Genomic DNA, 27,894 nt, shown 5'->3' with positions numbered 1-27,894 from the left:
TTGAAGAAAAAAGCTTTATATTATCCACTTAAGAATATACAGATAAAGTGCAGACAAAATATTAAACAGAATTACAAAATGTGATTTAATCAGAGACTAATTTGAGTTAATTCCAATACGTATTTGTATTTCCCATAAATATCATTATTACAAAGCACTTCAATAAAATGGAGTCTTATATTAGAATAAAACAATAACATTTAACACATATAGTTAACTATTCAAGAGCAATTCAATATATTTCAAAGTTTACATTTCAAAACATTGAATAAACTTTTATATATTGAATTTTATATTGAGGAATTGTCCTGTACAATTCTGATCTATACATATATACTTCTCTATTTTAAGTAGATATCTTTAGCTTATACAAAAATATTATTACCTGGTATGATCATTTCTACAACATTTAAGTTTAACGAAGTGAAGCTTTGTCCAAAGTTTACTATGAAATATATGACATTTAATATTTCAGACACATGAGTTGCATTTTAATAAAATATATCGCAAGATTTTAGGGGACCGGCAAAGTTTAAATATGTTTACAAGCAGTTTTCTAGTTTCAAGTCTTTGCCTTCAAAGAATGTTAGAACTGACTTGAATGTTTTGCTGTTTTAGTATTTTTAATGTATCAAATTGTCTGCTGATGGATATTTTACATCCTCTGAATAAGTCAATGACTCATAGCTTTTAGAGACCAGGTCTATTTCAGTTAACTTTTTACATATCTTTCACCACAAAAAAAATGGTAAAAGTTAAAATTATAGAAACACTGTGGGGGGGGGGGGGGGGTGGAGAAACCATCGACCAAGATAAGGCAATTGGTGTAATTGCAGAAACAATATTTTGCAGAACACGTTTGTTCAGGATTTTACCTTGACATTTAGGTCCGTTGAGAAAACATCCTTTCACGTGAGTCCCATATTATACGCCATCATAAAGCCCAAAATAGAGACAAGGAAACATACAGCACGGAAATTAGCATCCATTTACACCAATCCTACACTAATCCTTTCTCTCTTATTCTTCTCATATTCCCATCAATTCATTCACGGACACACTTTGAAAATATAGAATGGCCAATTAATTTACCCATCTATGTCTTATGGATGTGGGAGTAAACTTGAGCTCCCACATTGTCAACAGGGAGAACTTGTGAAATCTACAAAGACATCACTGGAGGTTAATACTGAATCCACACTGATTGATCTCTGTGAAGCAGCTTTGCAAGTGTACCACTGTGACTGTTAAATATTTTGAATATGGATCTATCAAAAAATCCATATTCCAGATGAGCTCAATTTTCTAAATGACTGTATATCTGCTCTTTTGAATGTGTTGCTTTTGTTTTTATTCCTTCTAGCCAGATCCAATATGATTGCAATACGATGGTTTATATTTATTGACACTGATATCAAATAATTAGGTATTTGTTGCTGAAATGAATTGTGCCTTAATATTAGCAAAAGCAACTTATCTTTTAATCTTTAGACACAGAAAACTCAAGTTCTGGGAATGGATGCTTTGATGTAAATATCCCAGGAGAATTGGTCGCCTTGGCCTTCGTGAAATCAACTGATCCCTTTGATTTATGATTGAAAGTAAAGAATTTTGAGAATTTGAACTTACCCTTTTTATTCATTGAGGTATCATTGATATTTATTGTGCTATAAGATTTTGCACGTAAATTGGCATCATAATTTCCCTGTGCATTTGCATCATCAAGATCAGAAACAGAAGAGGACCTTAATTTAAATGTTTCTCTTGAAAATTTATTCTGCATGTTAACATGATCGTCTGCACTTAATTTTAGTTTGGAATCATTTAGTTGAGCAGAAGGATTTATTGGACTCACATCAACACCGACTTCACGAAATTCTCCATTCAGAATTGGAGAACTATAATTGAATTTGGTGTCCTTCCCACCTATCTTATCACCCTTCACGTTTTTCCCCTTAAATAATGCATCAGCCATGTCAACACCTGCACCTCCTCTTATATTTGATGTTGGTAGATTGAGGTCCATATTTCTTGGAGACACATTGAATGAGGGCTTCTTTAAATCTGGGCCTTTTACACTTATATCAGGGACATCAAGGTCCATGACAGGCATATCAAAATCCATACCTGCTTTAGGCTTTTTAAGGTCCATACCTGCTTTAAGGGATGCAGCTGTTATATCAGCCTTAGGAACTTCAACATTACCATCTACATTTATAGAAGGTCCTTCAATTCCTGAAAATTCCAAATTGGGATTTTTCAACTTTCGGCCATTCAGTTTTGCATAGAGGTCACTTGTTGGTGTTTTCAGACCAAATTTAGCATCCGGACTAGACCAGTTTGGCCCCAGTTTGTTAAGGGATGGCGTTGCAAAATGTTGTTTATTCAGATCAACTTGTGGTATTTCAATATTCATATTACCATTTGGAACTTGCATTCCAAGGTCTGGAGAGTCATAATTTCCTTCAAAATTGGGACCTGAAATATCAACATCAGGTGCTTTTACTGAACCATCTAGATCCACTCCCGACCCTCTGGGACCAGAAAAACCAAAGAATGGCATCTTTAAGCTTGGCATTTTAAATTTTCCCTCTGTCTCAGGCACATCACCTTTTGGGGCATTGATGTCAATATTTGGGCCTTTGAGATCAAGGTTGGGACCTTTCATATCCCCCTGAATGTCTGGAGTAGAGAGATCAATCTGACCTTTTGGTAGATTAACCCCTGTGTTGGGACCTGACAATGATAATTTATTACTTGGCCACTTTATTTCAGGTAATTTAAACCTTCCTCCTGCATCTGGCAAGTTTGCATCCATGCCCCCTTTTGGTACTTTCATGTCAATGTTTGGGGTTTCCAAATTTCCCTTGATATTTGGGCCTGAAACATCTACATCAGGTGCTTTTACTGAACCATCTAAATCCACATCTGGTCCTCTGGGGCCATTCAGTCCAATGGATGGCATTTGGAAACTCAGAATTTTCCATTTCCCCTTTGTTTCAGGAAGATCCACTCCTCCTTTGAGATCAACATCAGGACTCCTTAGATCTGCCTTCATGTCTGGCATGGAGACATCCACTTCAGGCACTTTTGGTTTATTCCCAGAGAGTGAAAATGTAGGCTTTTTAAATTTTGGGAACTTAAATTTCCCTTCTCCTCCAAAGCCATCCACTTTTGGAGCATTTATGTCAATGTTTGGACCTTTGAAATCTCCTTTAATATTTGAGGCAGGGAAATCAACATTTGGTGCTAAGTTAAGGTCCATATCTGGTCCCGAAACATTTCCTGTTGGCATGTTGAGAGAAGGTTTCTTTAAACCTGGGCCTTTCAGTTTTACCTCAGGAACTTCAAGATTCATGTCATAATCTGTACCAATTTGGGGCTTTTTAAAGCCTATTCCAGCAGATCTGATACCTCCTTTAAGGTCTGGAGGTGAAATATCGACATCAGGAATCTTTCCGCCAAAGTTCACATCAGGACCTTCAATTCCTGAGATGTTTAAATTGGGTTTCTTCAGTTTTGGAACATTCCCTTTGGCCTCCATACCTCCTGACAGTGTTGGTGCTTTTAAATTGAGGCTGGTGTCTGGAGTTGACAATAACGCACTTGGAACATTGAATGTTGGCATTTTAAATTTTGGTTTGTTAATTTCTGCTCTGGGGGTGTTGATTTCAACATTGCCTTCTGTGAAATTAAAGTCAGCATCTGGAGTTTCAAAGTTTCCTTCAAGATTTGGGGCTGAAACATCAACTCCGGGTGCTTTTATTGAACCATCAAAATCCACATCTGGTCCTTTGGGTCCAGATAATCCAAAAGAATGTACTTTTAAGTTTGGCATTTTAAATTTTCCCTTTGCATCAGGCATGTCAACATTTGGGGCATTGATGTCAATATTTGGGCCATTGAGATCAAAGTTGGGTCCTTTCATATCCCCCTGAATGTCTGGAGCAGAGAGATCGATCTGACCTTTTGGTAGATTAACCCCTGTGTCGGGACCTGACAATGATAATTTATTACTTAGCGACTTTATTCCAGGTAATTTAAACTTTCCTTCTGTATCTGGCAAGTTTGCATCTATGCCCCCTTTTGGAAGTTTCAAGTTAATATCTGGAGTTTCCAAATTTCCCTTGAGATTTGGGCCTGAAATATCAACATCAGGTGCTTTTACTGAACCATTTAAATCCACATCTGCTCCTTTGGGTCCAGAAAAATCAAAAGACTGCATCTTTAAACTCGGCATTTTAAATTTTCCCTTTGCATCAGGCATGTCAACATTTGGGGCATTGATGTCAATATTTGGGCCTTTGAGATCAAAGTTGGGTCCTTTCATATCCCCCTGAATGTCTGGAGCAGAGAGATCGATCTGACCTTTTGGTAGATTAACCCCTGTGTCGGGACCTGACAATGATAATTTATTACTTAGCGACTTTATTCCAGGTAATTTAAACCTTCCTCCTGCATCTGGCAAGTTTGCATCTATGCCCCCTTTTGGAACTTTCATGTCAATATCTGGGGTTTCCACATTTCCCTTGAGATTTGGGCCTGAAACATCAACACTTGGCGCTCTTACTGACCCATCAAAATCCACATCTGGTCCTCTGGGTCCATTCAGTCCAAATGATGGCATTTGGAAAATTGGCATTTTCCATTTTGCCTTTGTTTCAGGAAGATCCACTCCTCCCTTGAGGTCAACATCAGGGCTCCTTAGATCTGTTTTCACATCTGGCATAGAGATATCCACTTCAGGCACTTTTGGTTTATTCCCAGAGAGTGAAAATATAGGCTTTTTAAATTTTGGGAACTTAAATTTACCTTCTCCTCCAAAGCCATCCACTTTTGGAGCATTTATGTCAATGTTTGGACCTTTGAAATCTCCTTTAATATTTGGGGCAGGGAAATCAACATTTGGTGCTGATAAGTTAAGGTCCACGTCTGGTCCTGAAACATTTCCTGCTGGCATGTTGAGAGAAGGTTTCTTTAAACTTGGGCCTTTCAGTTTTACCTCAGGAACTTCAAGGTTCATGTCATAATCTGCACCAATTTGGGGCTTTTTAAAGCCTATTCCAGCAGATCTGATACCTCCTTTAAGGTCTGGAGGTGAAATATCGACATCAGGAATTTTTCCGCCAAAGTTCACATCAGGACCTTCAATTCCTGAGATGTTTAAATTGGGTTTCTTCAGTTTTGGAACATTCCCCTTGGCCTCCATACCTCCTGACAGTTTTGGTGCTTTTAAATTGAGGCTGGTGTCTGGAGTTGACAATAATGCATTTGGAACATTGAATGTTGGCATTTTAAATTTTGGTTTGTTAATTTCTGCTCTGGGGGTGTTGATTTCAACATTGCCTTCTGTGAAATTAAAGTCAGCATCTGGAGTTTCAAAGTTTCCTTCAAGATTTGGGGCTGAAACATCAACTCCGGGTGCTTTTATTGAACCATCAAAATCCACATCTGGTCCTTTGGGTCCAGATAATCCAAAAGAATGTACTTTTAAGTTTGGCATTTTAAATTTTCCCTTTGCATCAGGCATGTCAACATTTGGGGCATTGATGTCAATATTTGGGCCATTGAGATCAAAGTTGGGTCCTTTCATATCCCCCTGAATGTCTGGAGCAGAGAGATCGATCTGACCTTTTGGTAGATTAACCCCTGTGTCGGGACCTGACAATGATAATTTATTACTTAGCGACTTTATTCCAGGTAATTTAAACTTTCCTTCTGCATCTGGCAAGTTTGCATCTATGCCCCCTTTTGGAAGTTTCAAGTTAATATCTGGAGTTTCCAAATTTCCCTTGAGATTTGGGCCTGAAATATCAACATCAGGTGCTTTTACTGAACCATTTAAATCCACATCTGCTCCTTTGGGTCCAGAAAAATCAAAAGACTGCATCTTTAAACTCGGCATTTTAAATTTTCCCTTTGCATCAGGCATGTCAACATTTGGGGCATTGATGTCAATATTTGGGCCTTTGAGATCAAAGTTGGGTCCTTTCATATCCCCCTGAATGTCTGGAGCAGAGAGATCGATCTGACCTTTTGGTAGATTAACCCCTGTGTCGGGACCTGACAATGATAATTTATTACTTAGCGACTTTATTCCAGGTAATTTAAACCTTCCTCCTGCATCTGGCAAGTTTGCATCTATGCCCCCTTTTGGAACTTTCATGTCAATATCTGGGGTTTCCACATTTCCCTTGAGATTTGGGCCTGAAACATCAACACTTGGCGCTCTTACTGACCCATCAAAATCCACATCTGGTCCTCTGGGTCCATTCAGTCCAAATGATGGCATTTGGAAAATTGGCATTTTCCATTTTGCCTTTGTTTCAGGAAGATCCACTCCTCCCTTGAGGTCAACATCAGGGCTCCTTAGATCTGTTTTCACATCTGGCATAGAGACATCCACTTCAGGCACTTTTGGTTTATTCCCAGAGAGTGAAAATATAGGCTTTTTAAATTTTGGGAACTTAAATTTACCTTCTCCTCCAAAGCCATCCACTTTTGGAGCATTTATGTCAATGTTTGGACCTTTGAAATCTCCTTTAATATTTGGGGCAGGGAAATCAACATTTGGTGCTGATAAGTTAAGGTCCATGTCTGGTCCTGAAACATTTCCTGCTGGCATGTTGAGAGAAGGTTTCTTTAAACTTGGGCCTTTCAGTTTTACCTCAGGAACTTCAAGGTTCATGTCATAATCTGCACCAATTTGGGGCTTTTTAAAGCCTATTCCAGCAGATCTGATACCTCCTTTAAGGTCTGGAGGTGAAATATCGACATCAGGAATTTTTCCGCCAAAGTTCACATCAGGACCTTCAATTCCTGAGATGTTTAAATTGGGTTTCTTCAATTTTGGAACATTCCCTTTAGCCTCCATACCTCCTGACAGTGTTGGAGCTTTTAAATTGAGGCTGGTGTCAGGAGTTGACAATAACGCACTTGGAACATTGAATGTTGGCATTTTAAATTTTGGTTTGTTAATTTCTGCTCTGGGGGTGTTGATTTCAACATTGCCTTCTGTGAGATTAAAGTCAGCATCTGGAGTTTCAAAGTTTCCTTTAAGATTTGGGGCTGAAACATCAACTCCGGGTGCTTTTATTGAACCATCAAAATCCACATCTGGTCCTTTGGGTCCAGATAATCCAAAAGAATGTACCTTTAAGTTTGGCATTTTAAATTTTCCCTTTGCATCAGGCATGTCAACTTTTGGGGCATTGATGTCAATATTTGGGCCTTTGAGATCAAGGTTGGGACCTTTCATATCCCCCTGAATGTCTGGAGCAGAGAGATCGATCTGACCTTTTGGTAGATTAACCCCTGTGTCGGGACCTGACAATGATAATTTATTACTTGGCCACTTTACTTCAGGTAATTTAAATCTTCCTCCTGCATCTGGCAAGTTTGCATCTACGCCCCCTTTTGGAACTTTCATATCAATATCTGGGGTTTCCACATTTCCCTTGAGATTTGGGCCTGAAACATCAACACTGGATCCTCTTAATGACCCATCAAAATCCAAATCTGGTCCTCTGGGTCCATTCAGTCCAAAGGATGGCATTTGGAAGCTAGGCATTTTCCATTTTGCCTTCGTTTCAGGAAGATCCACTCCTCCTTTGAGGTCGACATCAGGGCTCTTTAGATCTGTCTTCACATCTGGCATAGAGACATCCACTTCAGGCACTTTTGGTTTATTCCCAGAGAGTGAAAATGTAGGCTTTTTAAATTTTGGGAACTTAAATTTACCTTCTCCTCCAAAGCCATCCACTTTTGGAGCTTTTATGTCAATGTTTGGACCTTTGAAATCTCCTTTAATATTTGGGGCAGGGAAATCAACATTTGGTGCTGATAAGTTAAGGTCCACATCTGTTCCTGAAACGTTTCCTGCTGGCATGTTGAGAGAAGGTTTCTTTAAACCTGCGCCTTTCAGTTTTACCTCAGGAACTTCAAGGTTCATGTCATAATCTGCACCAATTTGGGGCTTTTGAAAGCCTATTCCAGCAGATCTGATACCCCCTTTAAGGTCTGGAGGTGAAATATCGACATCAGGAATTTTTCCGCCAAAGTTCACATCAGGACCTTCAATTCCTGAGATGTTTAAATTGGGTTTCTTCAGTTTTGGAACATTCCCTTTGGCCTCCATACCTCCTGACAGTTTTGGTGCTTTTAAATTGAGGCTGGTGTCTGGAGTTGACAATAATGCATTTGGAACATTGAATGTTGGCATTTTAAATTTTGGTTTGTTAATTTCTGCTCTGGGGTTGTTGATTTCAACATTGCCTTCCGTTAGATTAAAGTCAGCATCTGGAGTTTCAAAGTTTCCTTTAAGATTTGGGGCTGAAACATCAACTCCGGGTGCTTTTATTGAACCATCAAAATCCACATCTGGTCCTTTGGGTCCAGATAATCCAAAAGAATGTACCTTTAAGTTTGGCATTTTGAATTTTCCTTTTGCATCAGGCATGTCGACATTTGGGGCATTGATGTCAATATTTGGGCCATTGAGATCAAAGTTGGGACCTTTCATATCCCCCTGAATGTCTGGAGCAGAGAGATCGATCTGACCTTTTGGTAGATTAACCCCTGTGTCAGGACCTGACAATGATAATTTATTACCTAGCAACTTTATGCCAGGTAATTTAAACTTTCCTCCTGTATCTGGCAAGTTTGCATCTATGTCCCCTTTTGGAAGTTTCAAGTTAATATCTGTAGTTTCCAAATTTCCCTTGAGATTTGGGCCTGAAATATCAACATCAGGTGCTTTGACTGAACCATTTAAATCCACATCTGGTCCTCTGGGTCCATTCAGTCCAATGGATGGCATTTGGAAACTCGGCATTTTCCATTTTCCCTTTGTTTCAGGAAGATCCACTCCTCCTTTGAGGTCAACATCAGGACTCCTTAGATCTGCCTTCACATCTGGTATAGAGACTTCCAGTTCAGGCTCTTTTGGTTTATTCCCAGAGAGTGAAAATGCAGGTTTTTTAAATTTTGGGAACTTTATTTTTCCTTCTGTGCCAATGTCATTAATCTTCGGAGCACTTATATCAAAGTTTGGACTTTGGATATTTGGAGCATCAATATCTATATTTGGTGTTGATAAATCGAGGTCAACATCTGAAATAGAAATGATTTTTAGGCATGTTAATTAAACACATATTTAACATGTTGACTTTTTTTTAACTGTTGAAGCTTCATCTTCTATCCCTTTATTGTGTTGCACAATTTGCACTTATTTTTATGTCTTTATAAGTAGATTCTTTCCCCTTCGCTACCACCTGTTACTGCCATAACATCCATGGAATATTTTAAATAAGTCTAATTTGTTGTTATTTCATGTTATCGCAAGTGTATGTTTGGTACCTTCAAATTGTAACTGTAGCCAAATTAAAGCTTAGGTGTAATATTTTTTCTTATTATTTTTAAGGGCATAAATAAGTTTGGAATGGTTGATAATGGTATATTTATGTAATGATCAATACGTTGACAACTATTAGCCCTCATTAAGTGAAAACTTTAATTAATCTTTAGTCAGATCAAATTTGTGCATGCAACGTATCTCTCATGACCTTACCTCTTTTCATAGGAACATCGGAAGTAGGAACAGGAGTAGGCCAAAAATGGCCCATCGAGCCTGCTCCGCCATTCAATAAGAACATAGGAACATAGGAACATAGGAAGTAGGAACAGGAGTAGGCCAAAAATGGCCCATCGAGCCTGCTCCGCTATTCATTATCATGGATGATCTAATTTATGACCTATCTCCACCTACCTGCTTTCTCCCCATATCCCCTAATTCCTCTATCATGTAAAAATTTGTCTAACCGAATTTTAAATATGTCTAATGAAGCAGCCTCAACCACTTCCCTGGATAGAGAATTCCAAACATTCACTACTCTCTGGGAAAAACTATTTTTCCTCATGTCTGTCCTAAATCTACTCCCCCGAATCTTGAGACTGTGTCCTCTCGTTTTAGTTTCCCCGGCCAGCTCAAAAAACCTCCCTACATCTATCCTATCCATACCCTTCATAATCCTATATGTTTCTATAAGATCTCCGCTCATTCTTCTGAACTCGAGTGAATACAATCCTAGACGATTTAATCTTTCATCATAAGTCAACCCCTTCATCCCAGGGATCAACCTAGTAAACCTCCTCTGGACCGTCTCCAAAGCCAGTATATCCTTCCTCAAATATGGAGACCAGAACTGGACACAGTACTCCAGGTGCGTCTCACCACTACCTTATACAGTTGCAACATTACCTCCCTACTCCTGGATTCAATTCCTCTAGCAATGAAGGCCAATATTCCATTTGCCTTCTTAATAACCTGCTGCACCTGCAATCTAACTTTTTGCAATTCATGCACAAGCACTCCCAAGTCCCTCTGCACATCAGCATGCTGTAATTTCTCACCATTTAAATAATATTCAGCTCTTTTATTTTTCTTGCCAAAGTGGATAACCTCACACTTACTAACATTGTACTTCATCTGTCAGATCTTTGCCCACTCATCCAGCTTAACTATATCCCTCCGCAGACTCTCCACATCCTCATTACAATTTGCTCTTCCACTCAATTTGGTGTCATCCGCAAACTTGGCTACACCACATTTTGTCCCCTCCTCCAAGTCATCAATGTAAATGATGAACAGTTGTGGGCCTAACACTGACCCCTGTGGCACCCCACTCTCTGCCAACCTGAAAAAGTACCATTTATCCCGACACTCTGCCTCCTGTCAGACAACCAATTTTCAATCCAGACCAAGATACTTCCCTGAACTCCACTTTCCTGTAACTTACTGATAAGTCTCTTGTGCAGCACCTGTTCAATATTTCTTTTTCAATATTCTTATTGGCTTTATCAAATAAATGTTACATGTGTACATGACAATAAAAAAAGGATTAAGAAATCTTATTGAAACCTACATTACATTAAAAAGATTTTTTTTAAAAATGCCACTAGACTAATTATCTAAAGATCAATCACTTTCCTTCGGAGGCTACTGGCTCAACACAAACTGTCCACTACTAATATTTTAAAAAAGGAAGTCAAACATTGGGATCAAACACCAGAAACTGGTTAATCTTACAAATTTAAAAAGTAATTGAGAAAAGAACCCCAAAAAGAAACAAAGTTAAGATTCATTTCAGTAGCAGAACATCTAATTTTTTCCAAAGTCAGACATGCCATTATAGCGGACAACCATTGATTATGAGTGGGAGGGACAGCATCTTTCCTTCTCATTAAAATAGTCCTTCTAACAATAAGGGAGATGAGGGCAACTACATGGGACTGTGATGCAGTCAATATCAGACCCGTTGGCCCACTTGTTCCAAAGAGAGCAAGAAATAGATTTGGAGCCAAAGTAATATTAATAACTAAAGACAAGGTACAAAATACACCTTCCCGAAAAACTGGAAAGAGAGGGACATAACCAGACCATACACCACAGTGATCCTTCTTCAGTTATACATTTATCAGATTTAGAAAAGAGATTAGAATAGAATTGAGCCAATTGGACTACTACCCTAAATTGTAATTATCAACGTCTGGCAAAAGAGAGGATGAATTCACTCGCTTCAAAATAGAATACCATGTAGTTTCAGAAAATAGCTGTTGAAAATCCTGTTCCCAGGGAACTGTCCCTATAATTTAGAAGTATGTCATAAAGGCTAGATACTACCCCTTTATAATTAGGTTGAAAATTATAAATCATATTAGGTTTGAGGTCTTTGGAGAGCTTCAAAATTAAAGAATTTAAAAAGCTCCTAACCTGTAAATAGCAAAAAAAAAATGTTGTTTGGGTTTTATAAATTTGGTGGTAATTGTTCAAAAGAGTCAAGACTTTGGTCAGTAAAATTATCGAAAGAGGATTGGATACCTAAATTTGACCAATGATCATCCCTGAAATCTTGACCCAAAGGATTTAAAAAAAAAGGAATGACCTAAATTAATGAGAATCTTTGGCACCCAAAATGCTTCCTTCATTAAAAACCAGATTCTCAGTGTATGTCTAATAAAAAAAAAAAAAATTAGTTTATTTGGAGGCCTAGAAAGATAAAAGTGATCCAAATATCGAAAGAAGAAAATATTTTTTGGTGGATTTAATTTCTAAATTAATCTATCTTGAATCACCTAAATTTTCCCTATGATGAATCCAAAAAATAAAGTATCCAATATTAGCTGCCCAATAATACAACCTAAAGTTGGGGAATGCCAAGCCCCCGTCCTTTTTAATAGAAGGAAAAAAAAATTAATGTGGGGGTGCTTATTTTTCCATATAAAAGGAGATATGATAGAATCCAATGAATCAAAAAAGGATTTGGGAACTAAAACCGGTACAGCTTGAAAAATATATAAAAATTTTAAGGATATTTATCTTGATAAAATTGATGCGTCCAATTAATGTCATCGAAAGAGGGGACGTAAACAAATTATTGAATTTCTTGGTAATAGTGATACCTAGATAGTTGGACTGATTTTTAGCTACTTTAAATCTTCCGAAAAGGAATGGAGGAATCTAAAGAGCAGGAAGAACTCAAAATAAACAGTTCACTCTTCTGCAAATTCAATGTATATCCTGAAAGTTGCCCAAATTGATAAAGAAGTGATAAAATAGATAGAAATGATTGGTAAAGGTTTGATATATATAGAATAAGAGGTCACCTGCATAAAGAATCACCTTATGAACATTTCCTGATCATGTGATTCCTGAAATATCTTTTAAAAAGCTCAGGTTTCGGAGTTAAGGCTTATTGTTGATCAATACACTCCAGCTGATTAGCCAAATTACCTCTCTCAAAATTAGCCTTCTTTTTAACATTACTCTTAAATGAAATTATTTTATCTCTAATATTTGCTTTAAAAGCACCCCACATTAATAAAATGGAGACCTCCAGTAAGGAGTTTTTACTAAAAAAAGGAGATTTGATCTTGTATGAATTTCAAAAAAATCAGGGACTGATAATAAAAGAGTATGTAAAAGGGTATTCAACGGCCATTGCTTAGTAAATCTATGTAAATCTGGGACATTAATAGACAAAATCACTGGAGAGTGGTCAGGTCAGAAATTAGTATAATTTTGTAATTACAAAAGTCAATAGAAGAAATTAATTGTTGGTCCATAAGAAAGTACCGTATATTTTGGCATATAGGTTAACCCCTTCATTTTCAGCCTCATTTTAAGGGTTTTATCATATACCAGCCTACAAGTCAACCTCCATTTTCTGGCTGCCTGAAGTGCCCCATTGGCTAGCGTATAAGTTGACCTCCAAAGCTCACGGTACCTGAAATGGGCCATTGACCAGAGTATACGTCGATCCCCATAGATCACACGGATTGATCTGGCTGGAGGTAATTGCTATCATGGAGGGTCCATCAAAACATCGAATGTATGAAATGAGTTATAAAGTAAAGGTAATAGAAATGGCCTGTGTTCTCGCACCAACCCTCTTTTCAATCTTCTTCAGCATGATGCTGAACCAAGCCATGAAAGACCCCAACAATGAAGACGCTGTTTACATCCGGTATCGCACGGATGGCAGTCTCTTCAATCTGAGGCACCTGCAAGCTCATACCAAGACACAAGAGAAACTTGTCCGTGAACTACTCTTTGCAGATGATGCCGCTTTAGTTGCCCATACAGAGCCAGCTCTTCAGCGCTTGACGTCCTGCTTTGCGGAAACTGCCAAAATGTTTGGCCTGGAAGTCAGCCTGAAGAAAACTGAGGTCCTCCATCAGCCAGCTCCCCACCATGACTACCAGCCCCCCCACATCTCCATTGGGCACACAAAACTCAAAACGGTCAACCAGTTTACCTATCTCGGCTGCACCATTTCATCAGATGCAAGGATCGACAATGAGATAGACAACAGACTCGCCAAGGCAAATAGCGCCTTTGGAAGACTACACAAAAGAGTCTGGAAAAACAACCAACTGAAAAACCTCACAAAGATAAGCGTATACAGAGCCGTTGTCATACCCACACTCCTGTTCGGCTCCGAATCATGGGTCCTCTACCGGCACCACCTACGGCTCCTAGAACGCTTCCACCAGCGTTGTCTCCGCTCCATCCTCAACATCCATTGGAGCGCTTACACCCCTAACGTCGAAGTACTCGAGATGGCAGAGGTCGACAGCATCGAGTCCACGCTGCTGAAGATCCAGCTGCGCTGGATGGGTCACGTCTCCAGAATGGAGGACCATCGCCTTCCCAAGATCGTGTTATATGGCGAACTCTCCACTGGCCACCGTGACAGAGGTGCACCAAAGAAAAGGTACAAGGACTGCCTAAAGAAATCTCTTGGTGCCTGCCACATTGACCACCGCCAGTGGGCTGATATCGCCTCAAACCGTGCATCTTGGCGCCTCACAGTTTGGCGGGCAGCAACCTCCTTTGAAGAAGACCGCAGAGCCCACCTCACTGACAAAAGGCAAAGGAGGAAAAACCCAACACCCAACCCCAACCCACCAATTTTCCCCTGCAACCGTGTCTACCTGTCCCGCATCGGACTTGTCAGCCAGAAACGAGCCTGCAGCTGACGTGGACTTTTTACCCCCTCCATAAATCTTCGTCCGCGAAGCCAAGCCAAAGAAAAGAATAGAAATGGCCAAGAAAACAAACAACTCTGCTGCTGCAAGAAAGTTTGATGAGCATGAGAAGTTGGTAAGAGATTGGACAAAGAAAGAAGAGACTTTGAGAAAAATACCAAAAAGGCAATGTTCAATGAGACAAGGAATCATTCATTGGCCAGTGTTGGAAAAACACGTTGCAGAATGGATATGTGAACAGAGGCAAGATTGCCACATAATCACCTGAAATAAAATAAGAACATTTGCACTGCAGTGGGCCAAGTTGCACCCAGACCTCAGTCATGATTTTGAGGCTACAATCGGCTGGTGCAATCATTCCATGAACAGGAAAAATCTGGTATTATGCCAAAAAAACATTTCACAGAAACTACAAAAAGATCTTGATCATAAAGTTGTAAGTTTTCACCAGTTTATTATACATAACCAGCAGAAACACCAGTTTACATTGACAAATATTGGAAACATGGACGAAATCCCCATGAATTTCGATATGATAGACAATAGAACAGTGGAGTGGAAATGTGTTAAAACTGAGCAAACCAGAAGTACAGGCCATGAAAGGACCAGATTTATGGTGGTGTTATCGTGCATGGCCAACGGGTTAAAACCCATGGTAATCTTCAAATGCAAAATTAAACCAAAAATGAAATTCCCTGCAGGTATTTTTGTACATTTTCATGAAAAAGGATCATCATCACCATGGCCCATCCCTTCACGAGCGAAGATGAACATGGTGCCTTGTAGCTCTTCTGCCCTCACTGAACTTTTTGTAGTTGTTGGCACATTGTGATGTGCCACTGCGAATCGTGGAATGCCATGCAGTGCAAATTTTTGCGAGGTCCTTCCAGTCAGTATAGTTGACATGGAATGACTGGAGATCGTGCTTGATTATGTCTTTGTAGTGAAGTTGTGGGTGGCCAACAGGGTGGGGAGCATCTGGTAGCCCACCATAGAGGACATCTTTGGGCAATTGACCGTCCTCCATATGGTCAATGTGGGCAGCCATCCACAGGCGGCGAGTGCAGATGATGGAGTAGAGGTCTGTACTTCCAGTCTTCTCCAGGACTTGGACGTTTGTGACTCTGTTGTGCCATGAGTAGCCTAGGATGGATCTGAGACAGGGGAAATGGAATGCGTTAAGGCGGTGTTCTTGCTTTCTGTATGTGACCCAGGATTCACAGCCGTAGAGAAGAGTACTCAGCACGCAGGCCTCGTAGACTCAGATCTTCAACTTGGTGGAGAGGTGGCAGTTATCCCACACGTGGGCACAGAGGCGTCCAAAGATAGTGGATGCTTTTCCCAGGCATGTGTCCAGTTCTGCGTCAAGTGAGTTCGTTGTTGTCATGGTGGAGCCCAAGTAATAGTATTTCTCTATGTTGGCGAGCACTAACCCATTGATGGTAATTGATGGAGTGTTGTGGGTTTGTTCCCTAAAGATGACTCTCTTGCCCAGGCTGATTTTCATACCAAATTCAGTGCAGGCAGATGCAAATGCATCGCACAACACTTGCAGCTCTGGCTGGGAGTGAGCCACGAAGGCAGCATCACCTGCATAGACCAATTCTTGAATCGTAACTCTTCTGATTTTGGTCTTGGCCCAGACCCATGACAGATTTAAGTTTTCCAGAGCTCCTTGTGTGCAGGGTTATGACTGAAGCCTCTGGAACGACATGGCGCAGAAGAGCAGAGAAGAAAATGCCAAATAGAAAAAGGATAGATGGATGAAAATGGTGTAAAACTGGAGAGACAATGTGTGGGACAAGCAGCCAGGCGGTTTATGCAAAGAATGGAGTTTGCTGGTCTGGGATATGTTTCGTAGCCACTTAACTGAGAACACTAAAAGTAGATTAGCGCTACATAAACTATACATGGAGGTTATCCCAGGTGGTTTGATGTTGATATTGCAACCTCTTGATGTCTGCTTGAACAAGCCATTCAAAGACCATGTGCGTGAGGAATGGAAATATATGGATGTCGAGTGCAGTAAGGTCATTTATAAAAGGTGTGCTCAAGGCATAGGACAAAGTTAAAGTAGAGACTGTGAAAAAAATCATTTAAAAAGTGCGGTATCTCTTGTGCAATTGATGGTATGGAAGATGATTTATTATGGGACACTGACGACGAAGCTGAAATCACCTCATCAGATACAGACTGGGACCCATATAATGACCATTTAAACAGTGAGAGGACGGATGTACTTGCTGCCATCTTTGCTTCAGACAATGATAGCGAGAATGATTTTGAAGGGTGCTAATTGTGTTGTCGTTTTCAATAAAAATCTCAATGAAAATATGTCACGGTCCAGTTTTTTTTCGGTTTTTCTAGCGTCGAATTATTCACCAAATTTGTTTTTCAAGGATTGATTTATACACCAGATCAGCGTGGATTGGATTATGACCTGTATTTAAGGTCCCAAAAATATATCTAGTGTATAAGTTGACCTCTGGTTTTTGAGAGATTTTTCTGGGGTTTCACAACTCAACTTATATGTTGAAATATACAGTAATCAATAAGAGAATGTGTATGGTGGACCTTAGAAAAAAAAAGAGAATTCTTTATCCTCAGGATGAATAAATCTCCATACATCAATAACCCCAGATTGTAACATAAAATAATTTTTAAGTATAGTTGACTTATTTAAATTAGTGATTTTATGAGACAAACAGTCAAATACCAGATCAAGCCAACAGTTTAAGTTGTCGCCTACTATCAAAGAATACATATTAAAATCCAGTAAGAGAGAAAAGAGGCATTCAAAAAAATTCAGGTAATCAGTTCACAAAAAAAACATAAATTTTATTATATCGTTTACCAGACAATATAAGAAAATGATCATTAGTGTCAGCAATAACCTCATGTCTAATAAACAACACTGATTGATTGATCAAGATTGAAACTCCCCTAGATTTCGCCAAAAAGCTGAGTGGAATTTTTGTCCCTTCCAAAAATTCAAAAATAGTGAGATATCAGGTAGATAAAAATTTATTTCTTGTAAAAGAATAATCTCAGGTTTGAACTTTCTAATGTGAGAAAAAGCCTTTTGGCATTTAACTGGATGGTTCAACCCTGCAAAATTCCAGGACAAAACCTTAATACCTTCGGCCATCTGAGAAATTAGAAGTCAATAAGACAAAATCATTAGAAGTGAAGGAATGCCTAACAAAGAATAGCCAATATAGCCTCTCCAAAAAATCCGTTACTAAACTAACAACCCCCCCCCATCCTCATGAATTCCCACTGCACTTAGCAGCACTCACAGACAAAGTCATGTCCCCAAAGCCTGCAACTGGCAGTTATCCTAGAATTGTAAAAGATAAAAGAGCTTACGGAGCTGCAAAACTATTGAGTCTTCTTAAAAGAAAATCTTAATATTTCCATGGATTCAGTAATTAATTATTAACCAAAAGCATTAGTTACCACATATGGGAAAAGAAGAATGAATGGAAACCTTTCTTTCTTTATAACAAACATAAAAAAGTTAAAAAAATGATTTTGCAGGACATACATACTTTAAACAAAAAGAAATAAATTTTACTAAGGAATTAAAGAAAAACATATGTCTCATAAAACATCAGTTTAAATTTATTGCAAAGTAACCAAAAAAAGAAAACCGCAGTACTCATATCAAAAAGAGCCCAAAAAAAAGAGTCCGTAAGTACACGTTTTACTCATCCACTGAAACTAGAAAATAATCTTTCAGAAAATCAGCTGCAGGCTTAGGAGAAAGTAACCACTTTTTTGTATTATCCGGTAAGATGATTCTCAATCAAGCTGGGCAGTGCAACAATGGTTTTAAGATGGCATTATAGAGCTGGAACATGACTTATTTATATGTAGATGGTTCTTTCATTACTTCAGGTGGGTAGTTTTCCTCAATCCTAATATTCTGATTTTGATATTTTAAAGTCCCTCTGTGTCAGAACTCTCTTAGAAGCTGGTCTTTGATCTGGAACTGGTGTAAGCAAAAAACAATTGATCAAGGCTTCATAGCAGGAGCAGATTTAGAGATGAATGATCAGTGCACTCTGTTGACATCAAGGTAAGTTGGCAACAGATCATGTCCAAAACCTTGCAGAGAAACTCTCCCCAGAGAAGAATTTGGAAGGCTGGCCTGATTTGATTTCCTCATCCATATTAATGATTCTCATTTTTTTTCTGTTTCTCACTTCCAAATTTGTGGCGTTCTTCAATTATAAGTCATTAGATATTTTTAATTCCAGATTATCAGTTTGCACATCATCCATCAGGGAATCATGAACTTCAACTGTTTTATTTCCAATTCCTTAATTTTAGAGTCATGTTTTTTGATGAAATCTTGTAACTTGCCCGAATTTTCATCAACTTGACAAAAGAGCCTTGCATGACTTTTAAAACTCTTTAACATCTTTACTCAAGTCCTTAATGTATTTCATCAAGGAGACAAATCTTGAGAAGTAGAGGCTTCTTCTTATTTCTTCCATCTTTAGCTCCATGAGACGACGTCATATTGTATAGATGTAAAATAAGCTGGGAAAGGAGAACTAAACCTAAGAAAGAACTCCACATTAAGGAAAAAGTAGATTAAAAAAGAAAGATGTGGGAGCTGAAAAAGTTAGGAGCAGGCTATAAAAGTGTGTTTCTCCATGCACCACCAGCAGGGAACTCATGATATAACCTGCTAATATTAATTTTCTTTATAAGATTATGCTGTATTGATATTTCATTAAATACAACACTAAAATATTAATCACACCTCTTTTAGGTCCAGATTATCAACATTATCCAGATTATGCATTTTTATATAGCCTTAAGCATTTGAACAAACACAATAGTTTTGTTCATTTTTACTTCAGTGTTGAAATTCAATAGACTCTTTCGATCCTAATGTTGGAACTGGCAGACAAATGTTATACAGTATTCTTGAAGGTCTAGATCAGCCATTGTCAATCTTTTTTCAGCTATGGCCCCACTTGGACTCTTCTCAACATTTATGGGCCCCCTTCCCTGCGAAGCAGTCAAATTTTGGTTTCTTTCATACTTCCCTCCTACCGATTACATAAAGAACATAAAAAAATCTATTCATGTTAGGTGAGGTGAAAAGAAAACAAGGCTTTTACTTAAATGTGTTGTGATCTCCAGGGGGTGGGGTCATAAAACCCCCATTAAGAATGGACAAATTTGCAAGGACCAGCTGTGATTCGATACAGGTCCTTAGTGTGGAAATTTCAGATACAACTGGTAAGGGAACGAATAATATGGAAACTTAATGTTAAATTGGAATTTGCTCAGGACAATATGCCTCCTTGTACTTCAGAGTTCACCTCAACCCCTGGTACTATAAGTTCATTCTTTGTGATACAAATGAAAATAACATTTCAACATTGCCTGTTTCAAAACAATAATTTGAATCTCAGTCTAAATCATACCAAAGTTTTTACTTCCTGAACACTTTTTTTCGGGGGGTATTCTATGGATTTTTGTCTGCTGATCCAAAAATCACCTAAGAATTTTCCTATCACATACTTTTTCTTTAGATTAAAACAATTTTTGAGATTTCCTGTCATATTTTAAGCTTACTAGTATATTTCCCACCAAGCAAGCTGTTTTGGTCCAGGATTGGCACCAAGAGGGGCATCAGCGCGCATTGCCCCTCTAAATGATGTTCTGTTCTTCCCCCAAACAAGGGCCTGTGCCCCCCATATAGTCAGACTCGCCCCACTTCTTCCTGTGTCAGTAGCATCTAGGTTGACGCACGGTAGTGACTCTCCACCTGTCCCCGGCCACGTCACTAGCGTGCGTCAAGCACCAGTAGTGTCTAGAGGCACTTGATGCAATAAAAAGAGCTCCCTCATGACCCACGTCAGAGGGGTCGGATTACATTAATGATGGGTAGGCATTGGTCCCCACCAATCAACAGCCCGGTCCCTGCCAGTTTCCCCCCCCCCCCCATCCCCCCATCAACAGGTAGGTCCCTGCACCCCTCTTACTCACCAATGCCCCATCTAACATACGTTCTGGCACCAACCCTGTTTTGGTCAGCCCAAGAAGGTGCTATCCAATTGTTGCCTTAGGCCTGGGCATGCTTTGTCAGGATAAATGCAGACAGACTATTAAAGAACTCACATATACAGATACTTTGCATTACATTGATATAGATTGAACACATGTTGATCCACACAGGGTTTTCAGGCAATAGCATAGTGAGAGTAATTAATAAAGCATTGTTTTCAGGAAGATTCAATACAGCAGTAATGTCTTGTCAATGTTGCAACAACTACGATACATTCAGTTGTGGTGAGCATATGCTTAAGGCTCAAAGACACAGCATGACTGCAATTATTTAGAAAGCCTGTGAACTCTACCTCAGTCGCGACCAAAAAAAAACCCTGGGCTCCTCACATTTGCTGTGCAACATGTGCAATCACCCTGAGAGCTTGGTTCAGAGGTATATTATGCAATTCAACATGATAAATTCAATAAATATTTATTTAATGTTTCTCAAATTTCCTACATGATACTGCAAATCTGACATTATCTTTATGTTCAGCGTGAAGTTGTTTATCATAATCCCCAATATCTTTTCAGGAAGCAAACCTTTTGAAAAAAAAATTATTGTCCAGTGTATTTTAATAATAATATAATACATTCTAAATTTTCTTTAAAAATACATTTTTATTTTAAATGTAGACATATAGCACAGTTACAGGCCATTTCCACCCATGAGCCCGTGCTGCCCCAATTATTCCAAATTAATCTACACTCCCAGTACGTTTCGAATGGTGGGAGGAAACTGGAACCCCCGGGGAAAACCCATGCAGAAACAGGGAGAACATACAAACTCCTTACAGACAGCGAGGGATTCGAACCCTGGTCCCAATCCTCCTTACAGACAGCGCGGGATTCAAACCCTAGCTCCAATCGCTGGCGCTGTAACAGTGTTGTGCTAACCACTACACCAACCGTGCTTCTGCCCACTATGCTAACTGTGCCATCCCATTCATTCATGTTAGCATCCTTCTCCATATAACATCATTTATTGCTAAATCGGACCTGAAGGTGTTTTAAAAGAACCAAATACGAGAAATTGTAAGTAGGTGGCCTTCTGTTCTCCACTGTCTGTTTAGCTCTGCTGACCAATACCAAAATTCTCGGCATTTATTTATCTGCTATTTCTTCATTACATGTATTTAATGCAAAATAGAAATGTTAGAATATAGAACATTATTTTAAAATCAGGAACAAATTTGTTGTTACCTTTGACCTTTGGTGCTTGCAAATTCAGGTTTGTGTCAAATGATGAGATATTTGGTCCATGTAAATTAGATGAGGGCATTTCAAATTTTGGTGCTTGTAGATCTGTATTGACATCAAAACCCCCTTTAGGAGACTTAATCTCAAACCCAGGTGTATTTATGTCAGTCTTCAAACTTTTTGATGGCATTTCAAAACCTGGACCTTTTAATTCCATGTCTGGCATCTTAATGGCCCCTTTTGGCGATTTAATATTAATATCTGATGCTAATCCTCCTCCAATCTTCGGAGTTTTCACATCAATAGTTGGTGAAGTCTTTTGGTTCATATCAAAATCAGATGAAATCTTGGGACCACTTATGTCAATTGAAGGTGTTTTTCCTTTGATAGCTAGGCCACCGACATCCGTACTTGTTTTTGCTAGCTTAAGATGGGGTTTGATCTTGCTGTTGTATAACTTTAAGTAAGTTTGATCACCACCTCCCTGAAAGTAGAGTATTTTTGATGTAAATATACATAATTTTGATTTGTTTAATAATAAATAATGTATTCACAAAATGAATATATGTGTAAATCAAATGCAAATTTTTTTTTACCATGTAAGCAGTTTTATATCCATAACCTGGACTTCTGACTTCACCTTTTGCATTCAGGTTCAGACTTGTTTTGTACGGTTCAGTATATTTCAATATTTTTCCAACCTCTTCGCTATTTAGATCATCAAAATGTATTGTTACAGCTTTGAGTTGATCACCTACAAAATATATATGAATATATATGAATGACATTAACTTGTAGAACTTATCTCCTAAATAATAAAATATTGAAATATGTTAATTATATATTTTCAAAAGATATAAAAGCTCTGAGATTTACATCCTCCATGATACATTAGTCAATGTTTTATACAATTGCATAATTGTTACAATAGCTGAGCCTTATTGAATGTGATTAGATGTAATTCTCTGTAAATTTAGGAAAGCATTGAAGCTCAAGCAGTGACTGTAAAATGGCAATGAAAATCAGAAGGTAATGAGAAAGGAAATTATATATTTATTATTCTAGTTTTATATATTACGATAGTTTCTTTGAATTGAGGCTTACAGATTTTAATAACAAGATTTGTAGATTAATTAATGGTAACAATAATTTTTAAAGTAGAAGCAGCCACTATATTAGGTTCCAGAAAGGCCACGAGGAAAGGCCATCAAGGGGAAAGGTTCTGAAAATATTTTGTAGAGACATTGATGGGATTCCATAAAGCCAAAGTTTGTGGAAGGAATCTGTACACCTGCCATACCACAAAATAATAAGATCTGTAGACAGCATTGAGACAGAGGATGAATATTATCTTGTCAACTCCAGTAATGTCGACGGACCATTCTGTCCACTGACACCGCCCTTCACTTGTCTCCACCAAACACCTATTCATTTATCTTGTTCTTGAGTTCCCTGTTGACAGATTGAAAGTGGGAATGAAAGATAAAAGTCTGCAGACACTGAGAATGGAGTAAAACACACAGAAATGTTGGAGAAACTCAGCCAGTATTTCAACATTCATAGGAGATAAAGATATATTACCAATGTTTTGGGCCAAAGTCACTTGGGAGGACAATAGAGTTTGGATTACATACACAGATTGATACAGCATTTAGATTAATTTTAGATTTATTTTCAGAGTTGTTATGAATTATATTATATTAAATATAAATATGTTTCTAAAAGAGATAGATTGTGGAGGTCAGTGTAGGTCACTTCACAAACAGATACTTACACTTCACATCTCATTTAAAATGCAAAGAGTTTGGCAGAAGCCAGTCATGCAGGCACCAACAGATTTGCAAAAGACAATGGAACTGCTTTGGAAGGAATTTCAAAAAAGCAAGTGCAAATAAACAGTCCAGGCTCAAAGTGCTGAGAAGCTCTTTCAAGGATTAGGTTTTGATGCCTTGGGGAGATGTTCTGGTTTTTAACAAGCAGAGAGAGAAGAAAGAACAAACAGGCTTTCTCTGAGAGAGAGAGAGAGAACTGAGTTCTGCGGTAGATTTTGAAAGCTACGACATGGCGAGCTGGCAGGCTGGTTGAAAACCCCATTTTGAAGATGGGTTGTGAGTTCTGAGTTCAGCCTGTTGAAAACTCTTGTAGTTCTTACAAGAGGGAATGGCTGGCTCGAGTGTTTCTCCTGAAATAAGGGAAACAAGACAAACTCTGAAGTGACTTGGAAGAAGAGGTTATCATTTAGAAAACCCACGATGGGGCAAGTTTCTTTGGTAAGATACTGAAGTGGCTGATCGGAGGAAGTCAGTTTCTGTGTGTGTATCGAACGAGCAACAAATCTCTCTCTGAAACCAATGAGAACCTTCCTGAGTGGTAACCATTTACTTTTAAGCACCAAAGCCTGGTGAAAATTCATAAATGTTAAATTTTGTGCACAGTATAAGAGTTGCCGATACCTGTGGAACTTGGAGGAGTGAAAAGTGAGATTGGACTATTAAATCAAAGAACTTTCCTGAGCATATACACATTACATACATGTGCACTTAGAATTAGAAGGGGGTTAAGTTAAGTTAATAGTAATAAGTTAAAGTTTGATCCTGTTTTTATGTTTAAGGAAAATTAAAAGCAACTTTTGGTTAAGTAACCATTTGTCTTGGTGAATGTCTATTGCTGCTGGGTTTTGGGATCCTCTGGACTCATAACAGATTACATACAACACTTCACATCCCTGAGATTTTCCTGCAGATGAGACAGAATTACAACTTATTGTAATGCAAAAAATCTGTACACAACGTACATGTGTCATGACAGAGTATATAGAGTATATAGATATGTTTTTGTGAGATAAATTGGGAAAGGTTTGTAGGAGTAGGTCACATACAAACACTTTAAAGCAGATCTTGTTTGAAATACTGGAGCTCTGCCCCATGCTAGACATACCGGCTACACAGCTTTTGCAAGAGATTTGAAGATTGCTCAAGAAACTTCACTAATGAATTGTTGTTTATAAAAGGCAACAGATGAAAGAATTTGTTGGAGCTGCATATTGTCTGAAGGAGAGCTTGCTGTTGTAAGAGGGTCATGTGGTTTTGCAAGCAGAGCGAGTCAAAACAGGTTTTGTCTCCGAGAGAGACAGAGACAGAGATCACTTGTACAGTGTTACAGCCAGCGAAATACCTGGGACTGGAACAGGACAAGCTGGCAAGCCCAGTTGGAAGACGGCCTGGTCAAAGCTCTTGTGGTTCATGCAAGAGGAGAGAACTGGGTGTCTAATGTTTCACTTGGAATAAGGGAAACAAAAAGAAACTCTCTGGTGACCTGAAAGAAAGAGGTTATCATCTGGAGAACCCTGAAGGGGCAAGTTTCATCAGCAAGACACTGGAGTGGCTGATTGAAGTACATCAGTTGCGGATGTCCTGGAATACAAATCTCTCTCTGAAAAATGACTCACCTTCCTGAGGGGTAACCATTTACCTTTCAAGCACCAAAGCCTGGTGAACTTTATAAATGTTAAATTCTGTGCACAGTAGAAGAATTGCCTGCAACCAGTGAACTTGGAAGAATGAGAAGTGAGATTGAACTGTGAACCAAAGAACTTTTCTTAAATTTACACACACATTACATACACATGCGCTAAGAATTAGAAAGGGGTTAAGTTAGGTTAAGTAAGTCAATAGAGTTAAGTTAAAGTGTAATTCTATTTTCATGTTTAAAGATAATTAAAAGCAACTTTTGTTTAAGTAACCATTTGTCTTGGTGAATATCTATTGCTGTTGGGTTTTGGTGTCCTCTGGGCTTGTAACAGTGTAAATAAATAAAGAAATGTAAACATTCAAATCAGAGAGGAAAAAACTGATGTGTAAAAGTAAGAGTCGTTCCATGAGTCCCTGATTGAGTTTGTTGTTGAGGAGTAGCAGCTGTTCCTGAACCTGGTGGTGCAAACCTTGGTGGCACCTATACCTCTTTCCTGATGAAAGCAGTAAAAACAGAGCATGTGCTGGGTGATATGGATCCTTGATGATTGCTGTTGCTCTCCAACAGCAGCTTTCCTGGTAGACAATCTCAAGAGTGGGTAGGATTTTGCCTGTGATATGCTGGGCTGTGTCCACTACCTTTTGTAGAGCTTTCCACTCAGAGGTATTGGTGCCCCCATACCAGCTGATCAGCTCACTTTCCACTACAGATTTTTTGAAGTTTGCCAAGGTTTTCAACCTTCTGCAAACAACTGACGAAGTAAAGGTGGTGACAGTAATGTGTTGGGTCAAGGAAAGATTGTCTGAGATAGTGACTCCACCTCTTATCCCCAAATGATTACTTAACTGTTCACCTCTGGCTTTCCCTTCCTGCAGTCGAAAATCAATTCCTTGGTTTTGGTGACATTGAGCGCAATGTTGCTGTTGGTCCATCATTCAGTTAAATTTTCATTTTCCTCCTGTATGCTGACCCATCGACCCTTTTGTAGACCCTTCTACCGTGGTATTGTCAGCGAATTTGTAGATGGTGTTGTCCTACTGAGCCACACAGTCGTAGGTGTAATGTTAATAGAGTAGAGGGCTAAAAGCACAGCCTTGTGTTGCTCCAGTACTGATGGAAATTGTGGAGAAGATATTCTTACATATCCTCACTGACTGCTCATTTGCACACATATTTAATATCTCTCAGACCTATAGGATCATATGGAACATTAAATGTTTTTCAGCATTTTGTGTCATGCTGATCATCAAACATCCATTCATTTGAACCTTGTAGTGCCAGAATACTGACTGTAATCCAAAGTAATATCAATATTTAAGAAATGAAAGTGGAGTAAAAGTAATGAATTCTACTATAGAAAAAAATAGAAAAGCATGTGCTTATGGATTATGGTAGTACAGCCATTCTTGAGGCTTTGATTTCTCTGTGATTAGAGCACTGGTCTTGTAAGCCAGGGGTTGGGAGTTCTGTTCCTTACTGGAGCCTCATTTCTGTGAGGGCTGCTGGACAAAGGAGCATTTCTCTGTCTTCCTTACAGTAGACCAAGTTAAAGAATTTCATGTATGTTACATTCTAAATGTAGTATTACTTGACCATAATGGAACCTTGACATTAAATGACTGGAGGCATGGACTAATGGAGAGTAATTTAAATTTAATTAATAATCGAGAATTATGTTTATTTTTACGTCAATAATCTCAAGTCTCAACTCAGGTTTATTATCATCTGTGTTTGCACAAGGACAACGCAACGTAATATGGCGTTTTCCAATTCTAGGTGCAAAACACGCAGTGATAATCAGTTTGTACTTATACAATCAGATGATAAATAAACTTGATCAATTCACTCAATTCATATTATTCATAATCTAGTCATCAAACCCACAGATATGGGTAGAGCCTCTGTGGCCTGAAGGATTGTCCTTTAACTTGCAGAGGCCATATGGTGTCTAAAAGACTTACTTATGCATCTTTTTAGACCCTGCCAATGAATATCAGACCACTGTGTCCCAGATAGTTACAAATCTCATTTAATCACAGCAAGAAATCTCCCGTTCTTAGCCTCTAAATTCATTGTGCACTGACCTTAGCCTGCTTCTATCTCTTAGCAAAGATCTACAAACAGGACTGTCACTAGTGGACCCATTATTTCTGCCTGCTCTCGGCCCGCTGAACTTATCTCCTTGGATCCTTATTCTTTTCCCTTATCCGGTCCCTTCACACCTACTTCCATGCTATCCACCATTTTGACAACTTTATTCCCTCATCTTCACTATGAAAGTCTAGTCTCCACACACTTCCATTTCCCATCAGGGAGTTCCTACAATCCTTCACTACTTTCTGTATGAAAGATCCCACCAGCTCCCCCCTATCAGCACTCTCACCACTTGCACCTCTCACCTGTTCTTTCTCTTGACAAATTCTCTTTTGAATCCTTTCACTTCCAATTAATCAAAAGTGTAGCCATGGGCCCCAGCTACTACTGTCTTTTTGTTGGCTACATTAAACATTCCTTCTTCCAAACTGTTACAACATAGATGAGCAGCAATAGAAATTCACCAGGACAATGGTATCTTCAAAACAATGTGTGTGTGTGTGTGTGTGT

At 38.7% G+C, this 27,894-nt stretch overlaps 1 protein-coding gene and 1 long non-coding RNA gene across 2 annotated transcripts in view; one reads left to right on the top strand and one right to left on the bottom strand.

Annotated features, from left to right (window-relative positions):
• LOC138760400 (uncharacterized) overlaps window positions 1-1,635 on the top strand; it is a 41,344-nt gene extending 39,709 nt beyond the window's left edge. Inside the window, exon 4 of the long non-coding RNA XR_011355586.1 lies at window positions 1,492-1,635. This is a non-coding gene — a long non-coding RNA (uncharacterized lncRNA). The remainder of the gene's footprint in view (window positions 1-1,491) is intronic.
• The window catches only part of LOC138760396 (neuroblast differentiation-associated protein AHNAK), a 65,676-nt gene continuing 37,922 nt past the window's right edge, over window positions 141-27,894 (bottom strand). Inside the window, exons 4-6 of the mRNA XM_069930955.1 lie at window positions 22,416-22,573; window positions 21,823-22,303; window positions 141-9,111 (exon numbers count right to left, since the gene is read on the bottom strand). Of these exons, the coding sequence (XP_069787056.1) occupies window positions 1,481-9,111; window positions 21,823-22,303; window positions 22,416-22,573 (8,270 nt within the window). The 3' untranslated portion in view covers window positions 141-1,480. The remainder of the gene's footprint in view (window positions 9,112-21,822; window positions 22,304-22,415; window positions 22,574-27,894) is intronic.

The sequence above is a fragment of the Narcine bancroftii genome, chromosome 4, assembly GCF_036971445.1.
Source record: "Narcine bancroftii isolate sNarBan1 chromosome 4, sNarBan1.hap1, whole genome shotgun sequence".
Lineage (NCBI taxonomy): Eukaryota > Metazoa > Chordata > Chondrichthyes > Torpediniformes > Narcinidae > Narcine > Narcine bancroftii.
The sequence above is the reverse complement of the archived record's forward strand: the minus strand, read 5'-3'. Positions and strand labels throughout refer to the sequence as shown.